This window comes from Protomyctophum parallelum (genome assembly GCF_964188405.1).
Source record: "Protomyctophum parallelum genome assembly, chromosome: 11".
NCBI lineage: Eukaryota > Metazoa > Chordata > Actinopteri > Myctophiformes > Myctophidae > Protomyctophum > Protomyctophum parallelum.
This window is the reverse complement of record NC_139707.1, coordinates 25,587,982-25,607,724: the sequence shown is the minus strand read 5'-3', so window position 1 is coordinate 25,607,724 and position 19,743 is coordinate 25,587,982. Positions and strand designations below refer to the sequence as shown.

General features: G+C 43.2%; 1 protein-coding gene across 1 annotated transcript in view; it reads right to left on the bottom strand.

The window, feature by feature from the left end:
- Positions 1-19,743, bottom strand: part of hdac4 (histone deacetylase 4) — a gene marked incomplete at its 5' end in the record, with an annotated part of 136,698 nt that overhangs the window by 93,044 nt on the left and 23,911 nt on the right. The window contains 3 exons of the mRNA XM_083776737.1: positions 2,671-2,821; positions 5,135-5,283; positions 6,337-6,600. Coding sequence (XP_083632863.1) covers positions 2,671-2,821; positions 5,135-5,283; positions 6,337-6,600 — 564 coding nt within the window. The remainder of the gene's footprint in view (positions 1-2,670; positions 2,822-5,134; positions 5,284-6,336; positions 6,601-19,743) is intronic.

Below are 19,743 nucleotides of genomic sequence, written 5' to 3'. Positions count from 1 at the left end.
AAGTGTCCATGTCTCTGAGACTCGACGGTCGTCCTAAATATTTTTACTTTGAACCTCTTACCGCCCAGTAAAGGACGCTGTCATCTGCTCGTCAGACAGGAAGGGTATTCAACCAATCAATCATAACGCGTTGTATATTTTAAAATATCTGCAAAATATGTTTCCATTCTTGCGAAGCAACTAGCCAGCTGTGCTTTGACTGCACAGGTAAAAACGAAAGTAGGGTCATTCTTTTGTACTCATTTTCAGAGCTTCCAAAGTACAGACCGTTAGGCAGAAGAATATAAAAGTTGTGGGAGCTGTCTCAAGACACTTGACTAGACGAAGTATAAATCAGGTTTAACGTTTCTTCCGTGCGGCCAGTCTGTCACGGAAACTCCAGCGAGACCACAGCAGCACTTCCACGTGCCTCTCTTAACAACACACAGTCTCCCACAGTCTCTGCCTTTAATTACCAGTGGTGGAAAGTAACTAAGTACATTTACTTAAGTACTGTACTTGAGTACAATTGTGATGTATTTGTACGTGGGCATTTCCAATTCCCAATACCTTTTCTTCTACTCCACTACATCTCAGAGACAGAAAATTTGAAAACTTGAGTTACTTTTGTAGATTTTGATTATCGTTATTACAAAACATACATTTTAGCCATTTGAGAATAGCCAATCTACAAGCTCACAATGTGTCGTGATAAGAAGCATTGTGAGCTTGTAGATCGGCTATTTTAGACTTTTAGACAGTTTACACGTTTGAAAACTTGTGAAACGAGACATTCTGTATAACGAGTTCTACTTTTGGTATTTGGTACATTATGATACCAATACTTTTGTACTTTTACTCATTATGAATTGCAGACTTTTAGTAGTTCTACATGGCAGTATTGATACTTTTACTTAAGTAAACTTGAGTAGCCTACTTTTTCCACCACTGTTTAATTACCACTCTCATTTCACAGCCACAAACACACCACCCTGAGAGGGATGGAGAGAGGGAGAAAGAAGCACAAAAAGAGGAGAAAGAGAGAGTGTATGAGACAGAAGAGGTGATAAAAAATAATAGGTGTTTTGAGTGTTAAGGGGGGGGGGGGGGGGGGGGGGAACAGACAGAAGAGAAAGCAGAAGCGTGTTTTCTGGGAAAGTACCAGGGAGCGGAAGTAAGTCGACAACAGGTGACATGTCGAGCCCCACAGGGTGAAAGTGACAAACATGTGAACGTGACAACTACTAATATAGAAGCTCTAAATCACAGGGTGAGTGGAAGTGCTGACATCCCAATATGTCTGCCTCGCCACTGAGGCAAATTGGCTTTTATGAGACTGCCTTGGAGGCAATTTACTGCAGCACTTAACAAAGCCTTCCTCTGTTTACAGCACTGTGCTCTTTCCATACTAGTCAGGCAATGGGCTCACCTCGCCCTAGCCAAAGATGGTCAGAAAGAAAAAAAACGCGAGCGCCATATTGGTAACGTCACTTAGCTTACTAAGAGCTGTTCCACCACAACGGTCTTGAAAAGGATTTGTGCCAAAATACTTGCCTAGCTGTTAACTCCTGCCTAGCCTGATAGTGAAGGCAACAACAATACAATTAATTTCAACCATAATTTTTTTTATAGACCTAAACCATTCATTAACAGTAGTAGAAATGGTCTCCGATGCTACCTGTTAAAAAGATAGGCATATTGAAAGAAAAGTGGTCAGGCTGCTCTCTTTCCCTGACCCTGCGAGTACTGCCTATAGGCAAGGCTGATATTCCCTGTAGTAAAACTACTCGTGTTTAAAACCGTTCCTGACGATAAGTGCTATAGTAAAAGCAGAATGGATTCAAAATGGAGATAAATTGTCTCCTCTTTTAATTGTACAGCTATTACCTCCATCTAAGCTCACCCACCCCAACTCTCCTTATGGATTAATGTACTGGAGTGGTGGCTCTCGATGCCAAGAGAAAATAAATAGTCTCCAAGTGCCCCACCACCCTCGGTTCTTCTGCCCCACTGTGCTAGCCTGTCCCAGCTTAACTTGTCCCTTGCTGTGGTAAACTGTAGGTCAGGCCGTCCTGATTGATAGTAGCTCTGAAAGGGTCTCACTTCTCTATGTGTCCCAAACGGCACATTGTCACAGCAGGAGAAGTAGCATTGGCTTTAGTGATGGTAGCAGTATTAGTGGCACCATTAGTTATGGTAGAGTAGTGCAACAGAAGCAGCAGTAGTCAAATTAACAGTGATAGTAGCAATATACAGTAGTAAGTAATGCTAGTACCAACTTGCACTACTACCAAGACAATAGAAGTATTCTGTGTCATTCGTTTTAAGATTCCACATAAAAGTTAGAAAGTAAACACGGAAATTAATAAATGAATACTTTTACTTTTACTGCAACAGCAAGACAGGCAAAATGAACAGCCAGTGTGTGTGTGTGTGTGCTATTATAACTAAGGCTCACCCAAAAAATGTGAATATTCAAAGCTTCGTTCGACGGCATGAAATTCAAACATGGCAAAAAAACCAAAAACAGTTTATTCAATTACTCATTATCCCCAAACCCAAACAGCCCTGTCGTCAAAGGCCAGTCGACTTAAACCCCCCCCCCCCCAAAAAAAACGGTCGAAGGTCTGCCCCAAGTATATCATACTAGCACTAGTATAACATCATCAGTCATAAGTTGCTGTCACTCACTCTCCTGTCCCCTCTCCTTGTTCTTCAGCTGTATGAGTTTGTGTTCCCGCTGCTGCTTCTCCATCTCCTGCTCGTGTCGATGACGCTCCAGCTTCCTCTGGTGTTCCAGCAGCTCCTGTTGGTGCTTCAGGGCCAGAAGGTCCTGTTGGTGCTGACCAGAGGGAAGGACCAGTGGAGGTGAAGCACAAGGGAGGATTAATAATCAATCTATAAATGCACCAACTCTCTGTCTGTGTGTAATCCACGTCATTCGGGAACCGGTCGTCCCCACCGACTTCAAATTTGACACACACGCTCCACGTCGCCACAGTGCCCGGTGGCGGTTTTTAGTCGACTAAATATCACAGCATTTTAGTCGACTAAACTACAGTTGATTTTGTCGACTGAAATATATTTTGGCAGGCCTTGATGGCTCCGTAATGGCTGATTTTAGACTTGGTTGCATGGTGAAAATAGCCGATCTACAAGCTCACAACGCGTTGCGCTGCACCGCGCCGCGTTGTGAGCTTGTAGATCTGCTATTTTCACCATGCAACCAAGCATAGTGACTTTTTGAGGTTTTTTTTTTTGTTGACAAAATTGTCAGTATATATTCAGTCTTAGTTTCAGACACCATAACTTAGTTATTATTTCATTTTAACCTTTTATTCAGATTTCGTCATTGAAAAGAAAAGGCAGTCGATTTTTCGTCACTACACACTTTCGTCACAACACAATTGGAGGATGTGGAGGGGTGGAGGGATGGAGTGATGCGGGAGAAGAGAGGGAAGAAGAAAGGGACGGGGGGTGAGAGAAGTGTCAAAAAAAAAGAAGGGAGAGAGAAGGCAGGGATGGAGAGAGCAAGGGAAATGGGAGTAGATAAGGAGAGGAATGTTGATGGCAGTTCGGAGGAAGGGCCAAAAAATTTGTTGGACGAGATGTATAAATAAAACAGATAAACAGATGGTGGGATAGATGGGGAGGGCAAAGATGGACATGAAAGATTACAGTTATAATCTCCACATCCTATTTCTTCTCTCACTCTTTCGCTGTGTGCTTACAAAGAGACCAGATAGATACCATTGCCTGCTCAAATCCCAACTCTTCGTTTTCTTTGGTTTGTTTTCTGATGAAATGGTGCTCGAGTCAACACATCAAAATGTTGTTTTGACTGCTTTGGTAATGCCATCCTGAGAGAGGGTTTGACCATAAACATTTGTGTCGGTTTGTTTTAAATGTCTTGACTTGGAAAATGAGAAATTTTAAACCTGTTGGTATTCCATTTGATGTTCCATGTGATTCTTTAATAAACAGAAGAGCCTAATATAATATGTAATTATATGCATGTTATCACTCTCATAATAGCAACTAATTTGTGTATATGGATGCTTTAAAATTACTTAAATCCAATAAATAAATAAAACATAAACAAAGCCAAACGCAGAGTGTACGTATCAGAGTACGAGAGTATCAGCAGGAAAATATAAATTCATATAAATACAGCAATAACATATAGGGTGTTGAGGTGACTTATGACAAATCAATAAAAGTTAATCTACAAGACATGGGACAATACCATCGACCTGGAGACCAAGCAGCCACGCTGATTGGAGGAGACACTGGAGGAGAGTTATTTTTAGCTTAGACCGCCTCTTGCTTATTGGGTGGCTGTGTGGTCGTGGCAACGCCAGCAAGGCCTTTTAGCAAGAGTGAATCACATAAGCATTACACATGCACGCACGCACTCACACACGCACGCACTCACACACGCGCACGCACACACTCACACACGCGCGTGTACACAACCACACACAGACACACACACACACACACACACACACACACACTCTCTGAGGAACTAGGTTCCCATGGAGATGGCAAAGCAGCAAAATACCGCTAACAGATCCAATTACACTACCGTACTCACATCATTTAAGTGTACACAAGCACACAGCATCCTCTCTTTCTTCCCATGATGCATTACTGCTGAGCACAGCCCTCACACACACACACACACACACACACACACACACACACACACACACACACACACACACACACACACACAGGTAAAAGAAATGTTGACAAAATGTTGGCCTGTTCACTCTCATTCAGCCCTCCTCTTACGGTGGTGCTCCTCATTCCTAATATAACAACAACTCTACACGTTAGAATGGGAGTTGCCGACAAATTCGGCTGCGGTCCGCGGAGCTCTGAATCTGTATTGAGAGATTAACCGCTGATTGACCACTGATTAACCACTAAACCCGATATTACACAGTAATTTTGTTGCACAATCACGGCATACAAAAATACTTCCTAACCTTCTAATCTGCACCCGTAGAATCTTTTGAGATGTGCGTGTTTCCTTTTGTATTCTATTTCTGATGAATCAGTTGAAGTCGTATCGGCCCAGCCCTAGAAGAGGACCCCCCCCCACCCTTCATGTCGTGTCCTTGCGTGTCCTTCCGTCCTCTCACCTCACCTTGACATGGTCGTGTAGCTGTGCTTCGTGCTGTCTGGACAGCTGTTCATGCTGCCTCTGGAACTCTGCGATCAGCAGCTGCCTCTGAAGCTGCTGCTTGTGTTTGAGGGTCAACAGCTCCTGCTGCAGCTGCTGTTCCTGGAGGCCTGCTGCCGATGGTGGAAAAAAGTACATCTACTTAAAGATAGGTATCGATACTGCAATGTAGAACTACTCTGTTGCAAGTAATACGTCTGGAATTCCACTTTTACTTGAGTAAAAAGTACAAAAGTATTGGTATCAAAATGTACTTTATGTACCGAAAGTAGTTATTGTGCAGAATTTCAAGTTTTCAAATGTATACTGTACAATAGGGCTGCAGTGTTTATTGTATGTTTTGTAATAATAATCAAAGTAACCTCTGAGATGTAGTGGAGCAGAAGTAATGGAAATTGGAAATACTCAAGTAAAGTACAAGTACCTCAAATTGTACTTAAGTACAGTATTTACTGTAAGTACCTATGCCTGCTGCAGACAGCAGAGAAATGCAACCGTAAGCTAAATTATTTTATTCTAATCGATGGAGTCGCCCTCCAAAAAGACCAGATCTACACGCTGACACAAAGCTTTGCACCCTCGTACAATGGAGTCACATTGGCACAGACTAGGGATGCTAATAATCATTAATCGAAACTCGTAAATTATTGCGGAATTTACAAGAGATGAATGTCTGTTGTTTGACACAAACAAATTAAGAAAAAAAGACTGATCTGATTTGGTCTACGTTTGAAAAAATATGAAAGATAGATATACCCTGACAACATAAGTGTGGTGTGTGCATAAAGTGATGCAAAGATATTATGTTCCCACACATTTTTACCAATGAATTTCCAAATCTTTTCCAGAATATTTAACCCAATTTCCAGACCTTAATATAACAATCATTCGGAGCAATAATGAGTCTCTTACTCCTACAGCAATACCCAAAGACAGACAGTGTAGTGTGGAAACTCCACATAATGCTAATGTTTACAAATAGCATGTACCGCCTGCACATGATGCTAATGTTTCTAAACAGCATGTACACACCTGCATAATATGATCTTTAAGATGGAACTACAGTATACCATTATTTCCAAATATTATGAAAGCACTGGATTGAGAAAAAAATAATAAGAATAAAGAAATCCAATCTATAGAAACGGTGAAGGTACAGTACTCACCCATCTGGCCTGCTCCATGGCCCGGCTCCGTGGAGGAAGCCGGAGAGGCAGCCGAGGTGGGCGGTGCAGGGTGGGCCGGCGGGGGCGCCATGCCAAAGGGGCTCTGTTGATGCTGCTGATGTTGCTGCTGCTGGTGCTGGTGGTGGTGGTGGTGGTGTTGGTGGTGGTGGTGCGGGTGGTGGTCTACGACACGCAGGTCCATGGGGAGGATGGCTGTGGTGGCCGGGGGCACCTGCATGGGCAGCGCCGCTGTGCTCACGTCCACTGGAGGAATGAGAAAAACTGGATATTACTGAATGCTATATCTATGGATATTTATACCGCTCGACAGAGTCGACACCAATCGACAAGCTCACAATGCATCGCCACGTGACACGATTGTAAGCTTGTAGATCTGTTATTTCTAATAATAATAATAATAATAAAACTTTATTTGTATAGCACCTTTCATGACATGAAATGCAGCTCAAAGTGCTTTACAGAGCAATGGAGAAAAAAAAGAAAAGAAAAGCAAGGCATAAACATTAAAAAACAAGAGCAGTAATGCAATACAGTGAGGACATGAATAACAAAAAAATAAAAGATCAATTAAAAGCACGTAAGTGTGTAGAAGTGGGTCTTGAGCTGTGCTTTAAAAATGTCTACAGAGGCTGCCTGTCGAAGGTACAGTGGGAGTTTGTTCCATGCCGTCGGCCCGTAGAAGCAAAAAGCTGCTTCCCCGTATTTTTTTGTTGCCATTTTTTAGGCACAGCGAGCAGGCCAGCAGTGGAAGACCTTAGGGGTGCGAGACCATTGAGAGCAATATAAATAATTAAAATAATTTTAAAATCAATCCTAAAAACAACCGGAATCCAGTGCAGTGAAGCCAAAACTGGAGTAATATGTTCTCTCATCTTAGTTCTAGTTAAAACTCTGGCTGCTGCATTTTGGACATGTTTTGGCTAACGGATGCTGGAGTACAATTGGTTAATGAATGCTATCTAAATCACTGGCTCTCAATGTGGGTCCTTGGTTTCAGGGGGTCCCCAGCTAAATGATAAAAAGATACACTAGGAACCAAATGGACACTTCAGGTCTACAACCGGAATGGTCCATTTGGTTCAATTTGTATACTTTCACAGTTAAATCAACATTGAGGATTTTACAGTACAAACTGGAAAAAGAAAGAAATTATATATATATATATATATATATATATATATATATAATAAAATCATAAAGAATGGCGGTCTGTGGCTTAATGCATATCAGACCGAGAGTCCTTGAAATGGAAAAGGTTGCCCACTTAACAACATTTAGTTGTTTGCTCGCTGAAAACAGTGCAAAAGGTTGTGACATATTAATAATCGAGCGTGGTAATTGCAGCCTTTCACTTTTTTTTCCTCCAAGAGCTAAAGGGTGTATATCCCACACAGTTTAATGCACACAACACAACACAACACAGCACGCACGCACCACGTACAAAAAACATATTAGCTTTGCACAATAAGCTCACATGTACAAGGCCACTCGCATCTTGTTCTATGGTGCTGAAGTGTTTGTGAACACATTGCATGCGTGGGTGACAGACTTGAAAATTCGACTCCATGTATGCAGTAGTAAGAAATGAATGGCTATGAATACGAATGTGACATGAATGTGTGTGTGGGTGTGTGTGTGTTTAGATTTATCTTTCACCCTGACAAAGGCAGCTTGTCTGTCCGGAACGTTGGTCTTGTCTTAGCTCTGGTCCATAGCGTTAACGCTGTGGTACTTTCAACTTCCTGCGCCCACATGAGCCTGTCGACTGCTGCAAAAATAAAAAGAACACTTTCGCTACTCACCAACCCAAAGACGGTTTTGTGGAGTTGAAAGCCTACTTTCCCTAGTGGACACACTTGCCAGAAAAGGTAATATTTCCCCAGAAAAAAACATATGTTTTAGTTACTCCACTGCGCTTATACTTGTGGTGGGGGCTCAGAGTGCGTCCACTAGGGAAAGTAGGCTTTTGACTCCGTCTTTGTATTGGTGAGTAGCGAAAGTGTTCTTTTTATTTTTGCAGCAGTCGACAAGCCTTTCATGCGTACGCAGGAAGTTGAAAGCACCATATTGTTAAGGAGACGTCCTCCAAACGCTATGGACCAGAGCTAGTCTGCATTTTGCGCGATGCAACACTTTTTGAGCTTGTTGATCAGCTATTTCTGCTATAAAAATGTGACGGATGAAATAGAGCAGCATTTTTCAACATGGAAACGATTATGACGATTATGCAATAATTGTGACGGGCCTAGTTAGTGCCTAGATTTAAACAACCACCTAGCCTGTCACACTAGTGTTGAGAGGCTTTGGGCTTAAGGAATGTGGGCTTTCCAGCGTGTCTTTGCAAACCACGAGGAAGGCTCCCGGTGTTGGTCACAGCCCTGCTGCTGTGCGCTTCCCACAGGGAGAACAATCCCCCCGGTAAGGTTCACACAAGGTCAGGCTGCAGAGAAGCCTCTCGTGCCTCCAGGCAGTAGGCATGTGCACCTGTGTGAATGTGTGTGTGTGTGTGTGTGTGTGTGTGTGTGTGTGTGTGTGTGTGTGTGTGTGTGTGTGTGTGTGTGTGTGTGTGTGTGTGTGTGTGTGAGAGAGAGAGAGAGTAGGGTATTTGAATGTGTGTTGGGTTGGTGTGTACAGTACATGCTTGAGTGAATGTGCACAGTGAAGCATACTTTTGACCCCAATAATAATAGGTTTGTCTCAGAGGGTTGCCGAGTTCACTAGTCGGGTAAGAATGGAATGAATCCTATAATGCTCGAGTTGAAAGGTTCCAAAGCACGAGGAACAAGCCCACAGTCTCTCCTGGGACTTCACGGGGAACACAACAAATAATGAACGAGTACACATCAAAATCACGAGTGTTAATTTAAGGCTGAGAGTATAAGAATTTATATATTTTTTACCATAGAGACCAAATGAATCACATTTTATGCAAAATAAAGGAATACATAGTAGGCTACTGAAAGACACGTGTACAGTATAATACTTTTCACCAGTGAAAACCACATTTGAGGCCATGGTTCTATGGAGATTGTACACTCCAGGTAAGGGAATGAGACTTTGCCCCCATGGTAAATGGTGCATTTATATAGCACCTTTATCCAAGGCGCTTTACATAGATTGTGCATTACATTCACCCATTCACACACCGATGGAGGCGGAAACCATGCAGGCACCAACCAGCACAACATGAGCAATTAGGGGTTCAGTGTCTTGCTCAAGGACACTTCCACACTAACTCTGAGGGAGCCCGGGTTCGAACAGGCAACCTTGCGGTTACCATCCGGCCACTCTATATCCTTAAGCCACCGCCGTCCGTCCACCATGTTATCCGTTCATGAGTGAGGAGCGGAAGAGCAGCCGGAGTTTGGAGCAGCGCACTGTCAGGACGAAAAGAGAGCTGAGCCAGTAGGCAAAGCTCTCCATATCCTACTCTCACCTATGTGAGATGAAGTGTGGGTTATGACTCAAAGAATAAGACTGCCCAAACAAGGCCAAATTGTTTTTGGTGGCTGGCATCTCCACTAGCATGTCTGAGAGGTCATTTTGACAGGTTTTTTATTTTATTTTGAAGTTTATTATATTTGCCCATGTAAATCTGAATATAAAAAAATATATTACCGGTAGTTGTTTTATGTTTATTTGACAGGGACAATACAAAAAACAATGTATGATTTATTTTTTAGTTGTATTGGATCTGATCAGCGTTGCATTGTGGTGTCACATGCATGTGTGCATCTGGTACAGTATGTGCACTCACTCACACATGCATGTGTGCATCTGGTATGTGCACTGATATGCACTCACTCACATTTGCAGGCAGTTTTTGCACATTCAAAACAACATGGGCAGACAGTAACTTTAATTTATGGCTTCATTTGCACTATTCTTACACTACACCCCCCACAGCACACACACACACACGAGTGGAATGATGCAACATGGCAACAGAGCAAAAACAATTCCCCAGCAACATGACTTTAGCAGTAGGGATTTGCTGACACACACACACACACACACACACACACACACACACACACACACACACACACACACCACAGTACTTCCAGTAAAGTGTGTGTGCACACGTGCCTGTGTGCATGTGCAGATACAAATATATTATGATGCAGTTTGAATTGATGTGCAGTGCGCAAGTGTAATGACTTCATTCACAGTATTAGGCCTACAGAAAATATTTACAAAAGGTGCATGTGCGTGCGTGCGCATGCGTGCTTGCGTGTGTGTAGGCTACAGTATGTACTGCATGCTCTGCTCTGCTGTACTGTAGCTTGTATATGTGATACTGATTGAGATCGATTCTCTGGGTCACCACACTAGCTCTGTTGCATCTGGCTGAGGTGAGGGACACAGCTCAGCCATAAACCATAAATCATATCACTATCACAACCCTGGGGACACGGACACACACAGACACACAGAAACAAATCTCCCTATCCATAGATAACCTAGGAAAACATGGAACATCCAAGATCTGTTGCAATTGACCATAATGCAGGCCACGGCCATCTTGCCAAAAGGTTAATGGCAGGGTGGTAACTAACCGCAATTTGCCATTGACCGCCCATACATGCAAACAGAAAAGTCCTATCCAGGGCTTGAAATTAACTTTTTCACATGGTAGCTGCACTGCTGCTACGGATTTCAAAATTAAAGAGCACCAGAAAACATTTAGGAGCACCCACCAACATTATTTTAAGGAGCACCAATATGTAATCGATTTTCTTTACATTAAAAAAAAACATTGTAACGGTGTCCAAATCCTTCTACCCTAATGGAAAGGGGCCACACAACCACATGGCCGTTTATCTCCTACCAAACCACTCCATTAGCACACATCTGTCCATGGACAAAAGAAATCAGCATGCCACAGGAATTCATCTGCACTACATTGCATCCCTGCAACCATATTTACTGTACACATATTGCTTTTGCGTGTCATACTGTTATTGCACAACATTTAGCTGCGATGCAAATTACATCACACTTTTCACATTCACCAACCCCTCCCCTTTTCACTACACACACACACACTACACTACACTACACTACACTACACTACACTACACTACAGTACAGTACAGTACAGTACAGTACAGTACAGTACAGTACAGTACAGTACAGTACAGTACAGTACAGTACAGTACAGTACAGTACAGTACAGTACAGGATGTGTACTGTACTGCACTGTACCGTACTTTACTGTACGGTTCTATACTGTACTGTACCGTGCTGTACCGCGTCCCCGTTTTTACTACACCGTTTCGCACCAGGAAGAGGAGGGAGGGGCAGGGGGCAAGGCGCCGGCCCTAGTTATAGTTAGTTATCGTCAAAACTCCTACCATTTTATGGTTTTATCCAGAATGAAAACATTCTCTGAGGAAAATGAGTTAGTGTACATTTCCTATAGCCTATAGCCACTATAATGTTTTACTAATATGCTACTGGCTATATTCTTCTTGGAAAAATATAAAAAGATACTCCTATGGAAAGGCTATATTATTTTACTTATATTGACCAAATATTATAATTTGGTATAGCCGTTGCATACATTTTATGTGTAGGCGGCTGTCGTGAAAGTTTATAATAGTTTCAACACTAAAGTAGTAGTCCTAGTAGTATATTGTGAATTAGCAAACTGGACATTTGGACTGAATGTTTCCTTTATCCAGTGTGCTACAGCACATTACAGTACAGTATGGTACAGTACGGTACGGTACAGTGAGTACAGTATGCTTTGACTAAATACATTTACAGTAAGACAAATTACCGCGATTAACAGAAGTGGGGAGGAGGCGGGACATCCACTTTACTTTACCCCAGGATCGTTCTCGGCACATCCTTTGCACACTGTATGACGGAAAAATTGTGAGAGGCAAACGTCAACAGTTTCAACAGTAATACAGTGAAAGAGTGCGTGTCTGCAACTAAGCTGTTGAAACATGGACACCAACTTCATTTAGTGAGGTTGGGATAAATCTACATCCCTGCATAAACATGATCCTCAAAGCTTTTTACAAACACAAAGCATTACCACAGATTATTTCCCTAAAATGACAACAAAACACAGTCGCTTAAAACCCAACAGAAGCCTAATCCTGCACAGTAAAATCCAGAGTGTTAATTTAACTCTGAAAGCTTTTAGAGTGATTTCGGAATGTATTGTGTGTGTATGATGTAAATCTAGGGCAACATCTCTTTCCACTCTTTCCACTTTTCAACACTAATTGTTCAAAATCAGTTAAGACACCAGTGTTTACTGTTTAATTAGATTAATTGTATTTATTCTCAGCACTGGGGAAAGTCACATTTGTAAGATTAGGAAAAGATTACAGTTGCTTAATAAAATTACAGGGGGAAATTATTTCAAGATGGTAGGTGATTTTGACATCTTTATTAACAATGTAACAAAAACTACATACAGCTGCACGCCTGCACACCACTGTCAAAAGGATAAAACGCCAAAGAAAACCAAATGCCTAGTTCCATTACGGCCCTTTAAATGAAATGTAAAATGTGTGAGTTACTTTATGTGCGTGCACGTGTGAGAGAGTGAGTGGGCGAGGGGATTTTATATTTAAAATAAAATCCATGTGAACAACTGAATTCTGGAATAACAATTGACTCCTGCTAAGATCAAGGTGAAAACCCTGCATATCACTGGGCCTCCCCCCGATGCCTCCCATCAATATCTCCTTTGAGGAGTGCCGCCTGGCACCATGCCAGGCCCTCTGCCATTATCGATAGCCCTGAAACCAGATGAGAGCGCCTCTGGCCTATCCCAGATGCCCTAGCCTCCCCCAGTGACCAATGAGAAGGAGTGATGGAGTTGTAGTGACTTGCTGAGATAGCCAATGGGATCTTTGGTACCGGGCAGAGTTTCAGCGCGGGGGTAACTTGACACCTCACTTTGGGACAGCAGATGGAGAAAGGGTGTGGTCCGACCCAACAGCCTGATGCTGCAGTACACACACACACACACACACACACACACACACACACACACACACACACACACACACACACACACACACACACACACACAGTTTAGGGACAATTACAGTTCTGGACACAGGTTTAAGCGCTAGATTAAACCAGTGATTCTCAAACCGTTTCATGTGATGGACTTCCAAATATCAGAACGTGGAAGCTCATTTGAAAAGAGAAGGTTATTTCTTTAGATTTAGTACAGACAAATACAACTGTCTGTGTCTATACTGTAGGTGAGATAACAGTGGAAAATGCGTTAGTGGTCAACGAAACACACGTTATTATAGAGTAAAGATGCCAAGGCTTCGACAGTGATGTCACTGTTATGTGACACTGAAGTAGCTCGGACGTAGTATGGCATTTTGCTCAAAGCTGGTTACTGCGGCCGCAGGTCGCAGTTAACTAATTAAGCCCATTATGCCATTATATGGAGATCCCTGATGATCAATATTGGCCAGCAACTACATCTCAGCTCAAACACTTATATCTCCATATTTAGAGCTGACCTGTTCTGACATATGTTGATCCTTCCCCATCCATCCTTCCTCTTCAATGTCTCCCTTTTGACTGATACCTGTCCATTTAAACTCTAGATGGGCCTGCCCCAAAGTTATTAGTGCAACCGTGCCCGGCTGCCGGCGAAAACTAGAGTTCTCAACAGGCCCGGCCCTACCTGGGCCCTCATCAAACCCTGTACACTCAAGACACTGCCCCTGCTGCCACCCTTAGATGTATGGAGCTGAACTGTTCTGACATTCCATATGTTGATCTGACCTAATCAAACCCTGTACACTCAAGACACGATCCATATATGGCCAGTACAGAATTCATTCCATATGTTGATCTGCCCCCCCATGCCAAAGCGCCAGCGGTCTCCCAGCAGTCTGCTGTCACCCAAGCGGATGCATGCACAAGGGCGAGGTGAGTCGCTTCTCACACTCAGGCGTCTTACTAGTAATATAGATTCCAAGGCAGAACGGGATCGACTCCAGTTAGAGCCACAACTTGGTTGAACCTCTCTAAGAACAGAACAGGAAGACGCAGCAGCCTCTGTGCGTACCTGTGAGTAATGTGACTATATCGTTAGATTGGAATACAATACATTTACATACATTTTTAATTTTAAGAATCGCTTAAGAAATGAGCGAGATATGCCTTAAAGTAAAATGTCAGTGCAGGTCTTGGCTATAGTGTGCGCTCCGCGACGGGCGCGACGGCACACCTATAGATTTTCATTCATTTTTCAGATCATTGTCATCAGTCATTGCAGTGCAAACCATTAAATATAGCCTATATTAACTTCATAGGCTATTGTAGCCTACAATATGTGACATATTTCTTTCACCCGGTATTATTGATGTGAGTTGATCAAAAAATTATTGCATATAATGCTTGACTTGTCTTGTAGCCTAGGCTATACAGTATATAATACCAGCTGGTAACACTATAAATCATATACTTCTGATGATATATAACCTTATCAAAGCGCAGTCATCAATGTCATTGGAGAAGAGCCTGCTCTTGACTTTACTGTCCAGTTTCCATTCATGGGTTCTTTCGGACATGTTCATTGTGTATTTATTCCCCAGGTGATTTCTTTTAACCGTCATCAGTCGGCAATGTTATCATTTATTAACTTTAACTGTTATGAAACCATCATTAAGCAATGTAATCATATTGTGTATATGTTACATCTTGATTGTGTTGTGTAAAGCAATGTGACATTCTCTTTCTTTAAGACTAAAGGCAACCCTTGACTGTAGGAAGCCATGAATAAAATATAGCCACATAACACATCGATCATGACTTTTGACTTATAGGCTTCCTCGCCGTTCTCAAATAGACTACTATTAATAATGCGACGATACCATTAACATAATCAAAGTGAAGCAATGACAACAAAAAGACTAAAACTAATCACCTCCTCGTTGCAATGAACATTGAACAACATTGAACAGCCAACTCAAAGATCATGACATGCTAGAGAATGACAAAAGAACAAGCTGACAGTGTGAATCAAACTTTATTTTTATTTATTTTATTTGTCTTCTCTGTTGCTGTGGGAGGTGGCGCCCCCCTCGTTTTTCTCTAACCGGCTTCGTTGCGATTGGCTTTTGGCGAGGCTGCAGCTGGCTGCTATTGGTCCACTCAGACAGGCTGTTTGTTGATTGGCTGATTCTCAGTGCTGGCATTCTCTGAGCCACTGAAAATCCAGGACTGCGATTGGCCGCCCAAGCTCGACAAAGAAGTTACAGCATGGTGCCACCGTGACCCCAACCGTGACACGTTTATAATGGGTTAAACGTTGAGGTCTCGGGTATGAATGTAGTGCGAATGTCCACTACATGCATGCATGCGATGTCCATGCATGCGTGTTAAATCGTGTTGCTGCGATGATCACTTGAACTGTGACCTGCAGACTTGCACATTTCACCTCAGGATAAACAAAACGCATAGAAAAAGGGGCCACATCAGAAGACACCATTGTTGACTGTGCTTCTCACAGCCTCCACCCCAACCAATCAGTGTATCCTCTCACAGCGACAAATAATAACCTCGCGTCCCAAATGCAGTGCACACACACACACACACACACACACACACACACACACACACAAACGACACACACACACACACACACACACACACACACACACACACACACACACACACACACACTCACACACACGACACACACGACTGGTATGTGTTTCCACACACCACAACAATCAACAAACAGCGGGGTCAAATAAACAAAACCTTTTGTTGGTCGTGCCAAGGGGGCCGCCGGGGGTCAAGCGGAGTGCCGCTTCCACACATTGGGCTCATTCAGGAGCTTTCCTTGCGTCGCGCTGCCAAACACGCACGGAGCACCAACTCAATTAGTGCCTTTTCTGCTGTATGTTTTGTTTTCCCATACAGTGCTGGAAATAGTGTGGCATCTCCGCCTGCAGGAAAGAAAGAGAGAACAGCTAGGGCCCCTGGGCCTTTTGACGCAAAGCCACGCCACCTCTGCCCCCGTTTCCTCTAACTAGGACTTTGGCTGCCCCCCCACCCCACCAGACACAGCCCTGCACTCTCCTACGACCCCCCTGACCACTGATGTGTGGGACCCGTAGGCGTAGCCGTGACGTTAGCCCAGAGTGCCTCCGCTAGCTAGCCGGGTGGGCCCACAGAGGGCCATTTGTTCTCACATAGTCTGACAAAGGGACTCCTGCATTTATCTGCCCCCCCCACCCCCCCATGGAGGCCGACGTCGTTTTGCCGTCATATCCTACACCCATGAGCAAAAACCCTCTGTGTTCATTTAAGTTGGAGCAGTTAAATGAACACCGAGGAGCAGTTGGAGGAAATACATCGACTCACTGGCCTTGGAACGTCTCGGGATCACCCAGGAGGAAGTCACTAATGTTGCTCTGGAGAGGGAAGTCTGGAGCATTCTGGTGGAGCTGTTGCCCCCGCGACCCGACTACGGATAAGCGGTTGAAGATGGATGGATGGATGGATAGATGGATATTTGGATGGATGGAAGATCAACATTTATTTTGCCAAATGTTCGTACAAGAATAGGGACGCTACAGTTCATGTGGTAAAATTAGTGCAAAAGCTATAAAGCTGTCACGGTAATACGTGGCAAACTACATTTATGTGTATAAAAGATTACTCAACCACAAGCATCGATGTTTCCAAGCGTGAATTCTATATGAGTTGTCAATATGAGGGGAAGCACTGTGAAAACCGGACGCCAGGAATGGAGAAATGCAGTAATACCGTAGCGCCAAATCAGCCTACTGAAGCACTTTTTTCAGTACTTCTTGCAAATCAAGCCTGTGTGCATGTATTTATGTGCATGTCATTCTATTAACACTGTTGGCCATGAGGAGAGGAGCCCAGCGATCAATGGCTGGCTGCAAGGCCGAGGCTTGGCACAATAAATACCCAATTACAAGCTCTCATTTTCCAGCTGAGAGGCTAGGAGAGAGCCAGCGATAGAGCCACAGTTGAGGATGGAGAGAGAGAGAGTGAGAGGGGGGGGGGTTAGAGAGCAGAGGAAAAAGGGTGTGTGTGAGAGGAGAGAGAGAGAGAGAGAGAGAGAGAGAGAGAGAGAGAGAGAGAGAGAGAGAGAGAGAGAGACCAGCATCTCAGAGGCTAACCATGCTAGTTTACCTACATAGCAGTGAGTCGGATGGGGCTAGCCACATTGGCAAAACACAGACACACACAGCGGTTGTTTAGGCACATTACTGCAGTATTTAGAGAGTACATCAAAAGTTTGTGTGGCTAAGGTATAGGCTATTAGAGGGGGAAGTTTGTTTTAACTTCAGTATAGACCTACTGCAAAAATCCTGCCTAGAAAGTAGAGGTTTGAGGAACGTTACTGGCAAAATGTTACTGGCAAAAACACTTTTAGGGTGAGGAGACCAAATTCATCTTACATGTTTTAAAAGTAAATATTATTATGTAAGGACACAGGCATACTGTCATAGCCTATAATTTGTAACGATGACATTATTAGTGAATCTACAAGAAATTGTAGCCACGAGTATTGTAGACGCATTGGACCAATCTAGTTCCTAAACTTATTAACAATGTTATTTTGATTTAAATTGGTTAATTCTAGTAACTAGAAAAGTGCTCTTTCTCTCTCACACACACACACACACACACACACACACACACACACCCCCCCCCCCCCCCCCCCGGATGCGAAAGGACAAAAGAGATAAAAATAACATTACATGCAATTAAACAACAGCCACCAATCCACGCCATGCAACCAAAGTTGACTGATTAGACAGGGCATGCCGACAGCGAACAGCAATGCCTTGTGCAGGACTGAATACAAACAAGGACAATGTATACAGCAGCGCCCAGCGGGGATGCCATACAGGCAGCTATGAGGCAATTAGTCTAGTCAATTAGGCTAACGAGGATGGCATTCTGCGAGTGTTGCATAACATCAGGGCGCAGGCGATATAGGGGATGTGCGCCGGTCCCCAAACTTTGGTGCCATTTGTGCACCTTTGGAGCAGGAATTTGCACTCTGGATTTTACAGTGTGATTATACAACACCGGTGTAAAGTAAGTAAATACATTTACTTAAGTAATGTACTTAAGTACAATTTTGAGGTATTTGTACTTTACTTGAGTATTTCCAGTTTCCAATACTTTTAGTTCTACTCCACTACATCTCAGAGGCAAATATTGTACTTTTACTCCACTACAATTATTTGAAAACTTTAGTTACTGGTTACTTTGTAGGTTTTGATTATTGTTACAAAACATACATTAAGCACCTCAGCACTATATGTATAGTCTGGTCATAGATCTGCTACTTTCAAAAGACTTGTACATTTGAAAACTTGAAATGGGACATTCTGCATAGTGAGTACTTTCTACTTTTGGTACTTCAAGTACATTTTGTTGCCAATACTTTTATACTTTTACTCAAGTACATTTCTAATTCCAGGCTTTTACTTGTAACAAAGTAGTTCTACATTACAGTATTGATACTTTTTACTTGAGTAAAATATTTGAGTACTTTTTCCACCACCGTTATACAAGCTGGGTCGCCCACACAGCCCCTGCACAATGCAAACATTTCCATCTTTCAAACAAGGCCCAGCAGACTGAGCGTAGGTTTACAGTTACAGTAGCAAAATATCACTGCATAGCCCTTAGTATAGTAGCGTACTATTACTGGCAACAGGTGTGTAGGAGAACATTATCTTGAAACCACACACACACAAACACACGCACACTTCGATCCACTTCATTTACACATGCTCGAGTCTCATGCACTTGGGTTTAATATTTGTTTCCAAGTAAGAGTGCTCGCGAGTGTAAGCGCGTGGGCGTTTTCACACGACGCATAACAAACACAAGCGTTCATGAAAGGGAAGGGTCAGGTTTGTGAAACGCACTCCTACTGTACTCGACACACACACACACACACACACACACACACACACACACACACACACACACACAAGGGTTCATGAAAACACAATCCATTTCTCCCTCCATCCATCTTTCCTCCAGTCTCTCTCTCTCTCTCTCATCCCTCCAGCCCGTCTGTTTCTCTCAGGATCAGGCAGAGATCACAGGGGTCACGCATGTTGAGTTATTTATAGAACAGTATTCCCCCATAGGATTCACTCACCCCGTCAGACCCCGACGGACGGGAGCTCGCACATGCATTGGCAGGGAGCGCACAGACACACACACACACACACACACACACACACACACACACACACACACACACACACACACACACACACACACACACACACACACACACACACACACACACACACACACACACACACACTCATATATGAAGTACTAATGTGCGGCTTAGAGATTAGCAGTCGATGT